Below are 9,710 nucleotides of genomic sequence, written 5' to 3'. Positions count from 1 at the left end.
CTGGGCTGGGAATCAATCGGGCAGATGATGTTCACTCTCCTTATTGCCCCCATTTCCAATTCCCCAGTCTTACCCAACCCCACAGCAGACCACCTGTAGGGGCTGTCCTCTCTGACTCCACTCCCGGGGAACTCAGTCCTGTGGACCCGACTAGCACCTCCTTCTAGCCCATTCTTTTCCGCCAGCCCCAATGACTAAAAAAATCATGCTACCAGGAACCTTCAGTGCCAACACCTGGCAGACACTCAAAAGGACTCCCTACCATCTAACTCACAACCGCCACACTATCCTAAAATGTAAAGAGGGCAACAGAAAACAAGGACCAAAACACCCACCCCCAAAAAGCCAAGACCAAATATCAACAGCTAGGATTACAATTATCCCAAATCCAGGTGCCTAGACACCAATATAAAAACACAATTAGTAACAGGCAGGGCAGTATGTCTCAACCAGGACCCAGCAACCCTACTACATTTGGACCTGAGGATTGTAAGGAAGCACAAGACAAGGACTTTAAAATAGGTATTATGAATATGCTTAAGGACCTGAAAAGGGAAATAAAAAAACCCTCAATGAAGTCTAAGATAACACAAACAGAATGAAATGATGAAAACAGCTCAGGACACGAAGGTAGAAATAAAATCACTAAAGAAAACCCAAACTGAGGGGAAAGTGAAAAGGAAAAAATTAGGAAGTCAAACAAAAATGTCACTTTATCAAGACAAAATGAAAAAATAAGTGCTCTCACTATCCTTACACAAATTGTACCATGGCATTTCAATATCTGAATAAAAACTCCAAGGTCCTTTACACAACTAAACTATGAAAGACAAATTAAACAAAAAGCAGGCTAAAGATGCAGCTCAGTGCAAGGATGCCTTGCACTCAGCAGTGAGTCCTGAGGTCATTCACTGGCATAAATGCATAAATGAGTATGAGAAGACCTCCCACGAGGAGTACTAATAAAATTGAGGGCTAAAATCAATAAAACAGAAACAAAGAAAACAATAGAGTCGTTGATGAAATAGTGTGGTTTTTTTTTTTGAGAAAATTAACAAGATAGACAAAACCTTTATCCAAACCAGATGGTTTTCAGTTCAGAATTCTACCAGAATTTCAAAGAGCTAATACCAATACTTCTCACACAATAGAAAAAACATTGACAAATTCTTTTTATGAGGCTACAGGTACCGACACCCAAACCACACAAAGAGGCAAGAAAAAAAAGAGAATTACAGACCAATCTCCCTCATGAACATTGATACAAAAATACTCAATAAAATACTGGCAAACTGAATCCAAGAACACATCCAAAAAATAAAAAATAAATCTACCATGATCAGTTAGGCTTTATACCAGAGATGCAGGGATGGTTCAACATATAAAAATTTGTCAATGTAACCGACCATATAAACAAACTGAAAGAAAGAAAAAAAAAACCATGATCATCTCTTTAGATGCTGAAAAGCCTTCGACAAAATTCCAAACCCCTTCATGATAAAGGTCTTGGAGAGATCAAGGACAAAAGTAACACACTTAAACATAATAAAAGTAATATATAGCAAGCGGGAGAAAATCAAAGTGGTTCCACTAAAATTAGGAACAAGACAAGACTCTCCACTCTCTCCATACAAGACTGTCCACCACAATATGGTACTTGAAGTTCTGGCTAGAGCAGTAAGACAATAAAAGGAGATCACAGGGATACAAATAGGAAAAGGAAAAAAGTCAAAGTTCTTCTATTTGCAGATGATACGATAGTATATATAAGTGACCCCCAAAATTCTACCAGGAAACTCCTGCAGTTGATAAACACCTTCAGTGAAATGGATGGATACAAAATTAACTACAAAAAATAAATAAATAAATCAGTAGTCCTCCTCTATAAAAGTTATAAACAGGCTGAGAAAGAAATCAGGAAAACAACATCTTTTACAGTAGCCACAAATAACATAAAACATCTTGGGGTGACTCAAACAAGTGAAAGGCACGTATGACAAGAACTTCAGGTCTTTGAAGAGAAAGAAACTGAAGAAGATAACAGAAAATGGAAAGATTTCCTATGGTTATGGCTCAGTAGGACTAACAGTAAAAATAGTAATCTTACCAATGCAATCCCCATCAAAATTCCAACACAATTCTTCACAGACCTTGAAAAGAAAAATACTCAACTTCATATGGAAAAACAAAAAACCCAGGATAGCAAAACCTATCCTGTACAATAAAGGAACTTCCAGAGGTATCACCATCCCTGACTTCAAGCTCTCCTATAGAGCTATAGTAATAAAAACAGCAGGGTATTGGCATAAAAACAGACAAATGTATCAATGGAATCTAAATGAAGACCCTGATATTAATCCACAAACCTATGAACACCTGATTTTTTAAAAAGAAGCCAAAATCATACAGTGGAAAAAAAGAAAGCATCTTCAACAAATGGTGCTGGCATAATTGGTTTCCAGCATGTAGAAGAATGCAAATAGATAGAGCCATATCTATCGTCCTGTACAAAACTCAGTCCAAGTGGATCAAAGAGGTCAACATAAATCCAGTTACACTGAACCTGATAGAAGAAGAGGAAGGGGGAAATAATCTCGAATGCATTGGCACAGGAGGTAACTTCCTGAATATAACATCAGTAACACAGACACTGGGATTGACAAGTAATAAAAGGGACCTCCTGAAACTGAAAAGCTTCTGTAAGGCAAAGGTCACTGTTAAAAAGACAAAACAACAGCCTACAGAATGGGAAAAGATCTTCACCAACCTGACATATGACAGAGGGCCGATTTCCAAAATGTATAAAGAACTCAAGAAACTAGACATCAAAACACAAAATAATTCTTTTTTTTTTAAAAAAAGGGGGGGGGGTAAAGATCTAAACAGAGAATTCTCAACAGAATGGTCAATCACGTAAAGAATTGTTTGTCGGGCAGTGATGGTGCACGCCTTCAATCCCAGCACAAAGGGAGGCAGAGGCAGGGGGATCTCCTGGAGTTTGAGGCCAGCCTGGTCTACAGAGTGTGTTCCAGGACAGCCAAAGTTACACAAAGAGACCCTGTCTTGAAAAAAATATATAAATAAATAAATAAATAAATAAATACATACATACATACATACATACATACATACCAAAATGAAACTAAAGAATTGTTCAACATTCTTAGCCTTAGCCATCAGGGAAATACAAATCAAAATGACTTTGAGATACCAAGTCATCCCTGCCAGAATGGCTAAAATCAAAACAAATGACAGCCTATGTTGGAGAGGATGTAGAGCACAAGGGAAACATACCTCCCCGAGTGAGAGCGCAAACTTGCACAGCCACTTTGGAAATCAATTTGGTACCTTCTTAGAAAATCAATCAATATACCTCAGGACCCAGAGCAATACCACTCTTGGTTGGGCATATACCCAAAGGATGTTTAATCATTCCACAGGGACACTTGCTCAACTATGCTCATAAAAGCATTATTTGTAATAGCTAGAACCTGGAAACAACCTACATGGCCCTCAACAGAGGGATGGATAAAGAAAACATTTACACAATGGAGTATCACTCAGCAGTAAAAACAATAACATCATGACATTTGCAGGCAAACAGATGGCACTAAAAACCATCCTGAGTGAGGTGCCCCAGACCTAGAAAGACAAAGATGGCATAGAGTCACTTGTAAGTGAATATTAGGTGTAAAGTAAAGGTCAACCAGGCTACAATCCACAGCTCCAAAGAGGTTACATGGAGAGTCCAAAGAGGGAAGCATGAATTTCCCTGGGAAGGGGAAATAGAAGAGATTTCCTCAGTAAACTGGGGATGGGAGTGGAAAGAGGGGAGGATGGGAGACTGGGAGGAACATATCTACACTACACAGACAAATGAGAATAAAGTACTTATATAAAGTACTGATAATAAAGGATACTAACATAAATATTAGCTGGTTATCTTTAGGGACTGAGATTAGAGGTGATCAGGTTGTTTATTTTTTTCTGTTTTTGGTATCTGTATAAATTTTCTAACCTTAAATATAATGCTTGTTTTAATTATTCATATCTCTGAATATTTCTTAGCACCTCAAGAGGCAAAAAAAAATTTAACAAAGCTTTCTTTCCTACCTTTAGTCTATAATCTGTCAAAAGTCATGTCTTACTAATTTAATAAAACCCGATTACAGAATGACTCCAACTACTTTCAAAAGAGCATGGAAAAGATGGACCAGTGTGGCTACCTTTGGATGGCGAGGTTACCTAGTGGGAACTTCATTTTTTTTCATGTTCTCCATTTTTCAAATTGTCTAAAATAGTTGTATAGTACTTTTAAAATAAGAAAATAATGGTCTTTTTAAAAATACATATATACTATATAGATTCACACTTATGCTGGTTGTTTGGGTTTTTTTCAATTTTATACAACACTGAATCATCTATAAAGAGGGAACTACAAATAAGAACTCAAGAACAATGGCAATGGGTTTTTGATCCTACTGCACGTACTGGCTTTGTGGGAGCCTAGGCAGTTTGGATGCTCACCTTACTAGACCTGGATGGAGGTGGGTGGTCCTTGGGCTTCCCACAGGACAGGGAACCCTGATAGCTCTATGGGCTGACAAGGGAGGGGAACTTGATTGGGGGAGGGGGAAGGAAATGGGAGGAGGTGGCGGGGAAAAGACAGAAATCTTTAATAAATAAATAAACGGGGAAAAAAAAAGAAAATGCCTCCACCAAACTGGCCTGTAGGCAAGTCTGTGGAATATTTTCTTGATTAATGATTGATGTGGGAAGCATAGCCCCCTGTGGGGGTAGGACGGCAGTACTGGGTTGTACAGGAAAGCAGTCAGAGAGAGCAATGTGAAGTAAGCCAATATGTAGCAACCCCTCCATAGCCTCTGCATCAGCTCCTGTCTGCAGATTTATGCCCTCTTTTAGTTCCTGTACTTGCTTCCTTCAGTGATGAACTACAATGTAGAAATATGAGCCAAATAAACCTTTCCTCCCCAACTGCTTCCGGGGCATGGTATTTTGTCACATATAAACAGAAATCTAGTTCATTTTATAATCAGGTTTTATTAAATTAGCAAAATACAATAGAAACCCAAACTAAGACAGTGTATATGAGAGAGATTATGTATGTATGTGTGACCACACAAATTGAATGCCTTTATTATCAAACCAATCAAAAACATAAAATATATTAAAAATTCAAGTTTCTGAAATATATTAAAGATTTAGTGGTACTATAAATGTTTTCTATTTTCAATACATAAACAATCATTTGTTTAATACCTAAAGTATGGACAGAGAGGCAAGAAACAAATTCAGAGTACTGATTATTCAGTTTGGTTGTTTTCTCTGTGATTACTCTCTTGGTCATACAATAAATTTTCTCAGTGTTATCATAAAAGCACTTCTTACCTGCCAGTAACAAACTGCAAGAGAAGAACTCGCTCTTCTTGAGTGATGTCTTCCACAACTTCCCAGAACCACTGCCAAGAATAACTACAATTTAGCTCACATTTCAGAGCAAATGGAGACTTATTAGAAACAGAGACCATGCAATATTCATAAAGCACATTTCATTTTCTGAAACTCATTTATCAAAGATGATTTCACACAAGATTTTCATATGCAATATCCCCCAAAGAAGAATTTATGCAAAATCTTTATTTTGTTAATGGATGTGGATTCCCATCCAATAGAACTGAAAAGCTTACAAAATTAAATGGCAAACTTAACTTCATTCTAAGCTCCAGAGGGGAGTTACCTGAATGACTGGATCTTCTCTTTCATAGCCACTTGTGTATTCTGTATTTTTAATCCAATCATTCACATCAATTTCTGGCATGCCAGAAAGCAGTAGCTCCTTTGGGAAAGAGGAAAAATATTTCATTAATCTTCTTTAGGGGAAAAAAAAAGTCATTCCATTTAAATAGTAAGTTTGCCTTAATTAGAAACTAATCCCATATAAAGCTGGTTTATTTCTGTGACACTTCCTACATGTCATCAATAATAAGCACTACATAAGGAAGAATCCTCCATGGTGATACCAAATGTGACATGAGGGGATGGACCCACTTTGATACAATCTAAAACATAAAAAGAATGGTAGCTTGCATAGTTACAGCAAATATATACAACCAAAATTTCTGTGTACATCAATGTGGCAAATATTTCCTCTAGTTCACTTTATTTTGATTTTAGTATTCTTTACAAATATGTTAAATTCCACCAGATCATTTTCTCGACATGAAAGTGACACCAAAAGCCTGAATATTAAACAATTGGAAAGTTTATCAATAAATAATCTTTTTTATTTAAAGGATTTAGGCTCATATGAATTCTATTTTGTAGTAATTCAGACCGTTTGAAGTCAATGTTCCCCAAGGTAATTAAAAAAACAAAATTAGCATTTTCTAGTGACTTTGTTTGCAGTGGATAGTAGGCATGGATCATAGGGGCCTTGTACATACCAGGCAAGCACTCAACCATGAAGCAACATCCTCATTCCTAAGTATCTGATTGGCTTTTTCCCAAGATCATCAAACATACAAATCTACATCATATAACTAAAGTTATATCAAGAAAGTAAGTGTTCCAAGGGGAAAGGGAACCAGGAGAGCATCTGTGTATCTGAATCGCCCATGTTTCACAGCACAAAACCACACAGTGAGGGAGGGAATGACTTCACAGTGACAACTCACAATAACTAGGGCAACATATGCTCTAGCAAAGCTAACCCACGGCTATGTGTGAGACCTTGAGGAGTTTTGAAGTCTATTCAGTAGGTCAGTAAGAGTCTCCCTTTTCCATGCTTTCCGTATGAAACTGGATTTTCTTCATATACTTCAACCAAATAATGAAGTGCAGCTAATCATAGCATAAGCAGATATGAGAATCTAATGGTTTATTTAGTCAGGCATCACAAATTTATAAAAACAGGGACACTTTTCTCACTATTTTTGTACTGTTCTTGGAATAGTTTTCATTTCTAAATGTTACTTATGTTAACATAATTAATAAAGCACTTCTCACTTCTAATTTAATCTCAAATGCAGCAACTATCCACTGGAATAATAGCCCACATAAACAAAGGCTCTTCTGTAAGAGATCAATCACCCCAAGACCCTATGATTTCGAACTGTTGGTGCACATCTGCAGTACTCTTTTTTTGCTGCAGGAGTGGCTCTTTTTAGCGCTCCTGACACACTCTCTAGTCTCCTCTCTGTACACTGGCTCTCTTCCTTACTATTTTCAGTGAAGAGCTTGGCTACTGAGAAGCAGGTCTCCACAGGTAAGGAGATCTCTGTTTCTGTCTTACGTCGGCGCTATCGTTTTATAGTAACCCCAACTCTAAACTGTAACTAGTGAAACAGAGCATCTCTTTGGCAATTCATTCTTACAAAGGGCCCTCTGCTACAATTCTTCCCCCTGCCTCTTTTGACAGTAGCCAGAACAAGGCTTCCGACTACTGCCAGAACTTTGTGCCGTATAAATACTGCTGCAACCATCCCTTTATTAAGATTTCTTTACTTGAACCACCTGAGAAACTTGGTTCCCTGCTCAGACTAACATAGATCTGCAAAAGAGCACGGGGATAAATTTTACATGTTTCTTACAATTCATGAATTTAATCATCTTCCCTTTCAAACTAAAGATAAGCTTTTAATATCATTATTCTTTCTAATTATGTATAAAATTTCAAAACAATTATGAATAAAATTATGAAATAATTATTGCAACTAACTGTACTCTTAAAAATTGGAAATCTTTTATATCACATTTGTTATAATTTAAGGAGAGAAAAACACCTTTTTTTTTGAGACAGAATCTCACTGTATATACCAGACTGATCTGAAAATCACAAAAATCCACTGGCCTCTTGTCTCCATGCAAGAATTAAAGGCAGCATGGGGTTTGTTTTTTGTTTTGTTTTGTTTTTTTACACACTTAGTAAACATTGGTTTCTTATCTTATTGTCAGAACACTGTCCAAGAAGGGAGCTATGTATGGAGATTTCTTGAAGCCCACAGATTTGTTCTTGGCATGTATTTTCATGTCCTTCCCAGATGTAGCAGAAAGAAGTGATTTTTACTTCAGACTGTTCGTTACAACTGGCTATTGTAATTTGTTTATATGCCTCTACAGGAAAGTTTTTTGCTGCATGTGGCTTGTCCATGCAAACTGCCCACCACATGTGAGCTGTGATTGCACCCCTGACTCATGTGATCCCTCTTAACCAGAATACAAATTGCCTGATGCTCTGAATAAAGTTGGCAATTGCATGAGACTTTATCCGCCTTGTTTATGGTCTCCATTAGCCCAGGTCCCACCACCTCTATAACGATGACATTTAATGATTTACTTATTTTTTAATTCCTTATAACAAACAACTAAAGAAAAAGTTAAGATGACAATAAATAAAAATTCACAAGAAAAAGTACATATAGTAAAAAATACTGTAAGTTTCAATTAATTTATTTTTTTAAATTTGAGACTTTTTGAGGTTTTTTTGCAGTGGGAGAGGGAGTAAGGGGGATGGGATGAGACAGGATCTTAGAGTGTAGTCCAAGCTAATCTTAAACTCACTAAGATCTGCTTGCCTCTGTCCTGAATGTAGGGATTAAAAGGCATGTACCACCACATCTAGGCAATAATGTATTTTTAATACAATAAAAGAATTAAACATTTTAAGATACAACAAAGTGGCCTATGCCTGTAATCCTAGCTCTTTGGAGGTGGCAGCATGATGATTTAGAAGTTCAAAGACATCCTCAGTCAAAAAGCAAGTTAAAGGCCAGCATGGGCTACATGAAACCCTGTCTTCAAGCACAAATAAACTAAAAATGTGTGTGAATACTCATAGATGCACAAACAAATGTTACAACTAGATGTCATCTACAAATTATAGAGGCTGCCCTAATAAGACATGCGTTACAGAAATTAGATTGCCTAGAATTTCCATGACTTGGTGTTTGGATATTCTGGTATTATAGATAGAGCACAATATGGGAAGACAACCACTCAGACATTTGGCATGAGTCTTCTAAGTAGAACTGTGTTACATATGCTTCAATCTGACAATCATCTCCTTACTGGGACCTCCATCCACAGTGACTGACGATAGGATACTGTAGCTACTATATGCCTTCTCCTCACTAAAATCTAGAATCAAACCTGAATCCTTAAGTAAGTACACAAAAGTGTAAAAACTTTCCTTTCTTGGTGTAGCAGAGGCCTGTTCTATGATAATAACTCCATGTACACAGAACATATGCACATACTCTCATAAAGAGAAACTACACTATTTATAGTATGACTAGTTAAAATAGTAAACTGTAAAGACCCTGTCAGTATGTAAGAGTGTAAGACAAAAGGAAACTGACATAATAAAATACTATTCAGTGAATTATCATTATGTGCAACAATATGTATGATTCTCACAAAAAAAGGGGGCTGAGGTGTTTGTTTGTTTCATTTATTTTCAAAATAGGTAAACCTGCCAAACCCAACATAACAGGCAACATTTGGGTAAACTTGGCCAAAGTCTCAAGAAAATAAACTGGGGAAAAGGGTATTGGGAGGTAGCAGAAAAGCAATGGACATTTCAAACAGCTAGAAGAGAAGGCACACTCAGGGCAACAGCAACAAGGAAAGATGGAAAATTCTTCCCTTGGGGCTAAGTACTTAGCTCTCCTGTCCATAAAGCAAAGCACAGC

At 37.0% G+C, this 9,710-nt stretch overlaps 1 protein-coding gene across 3 annotated transcripts in view; it reads right to left on the bottom strand.

The window, feature by feature from the left end:
- Hace1 (HECT domain and ankyrin repeat containing E3 ubiquitin protein ligase 1) overlaps nt 1-9,710 on the bottom strand; it is a 102,491-nt gene that overhangs the window by 8,237 nt on the left and 84,544 nt on the right. For all 3 annotated transcript variants that reach the window (XM_005368627.2, XM_026789985.1, XM_026789986.1), the window contains 2 exons: nt 5,759-5,857; nt 5,410-5,480 (listed from right to left, as the gene is read on the bottom strand). In XM_005368627.2, coding sequence (XP_005368684.1) covers nt 5,410-5,480; nt 5,759-5,857 — 170 coding nt within the window. The remainder of the gene's footprint in view (nt 1-5,409; nt 5,481-5,758; nt 5,858-9,710) is intronic.

The sequence above is a fragment of the Microtus ochrogaster genome, unplaced genomic scaffold, assembly GCF_000317375.1.
Source record: "Microtus ochrogaster isolate Prairie Vole_2 unplaced genomic scaffold, MicOch1.0 UNK37, whole genome shotgun sequence".
NCBI classification, from domain to species: Eukaryota; Metazoa; Chordata; class Mammalia; order Rodentia; family Cricetidae; genus Microtus; species Microtus ochrogaster.
This window is presented reverse-complemented; position numbering and strand designations above follow the sequence as displayed.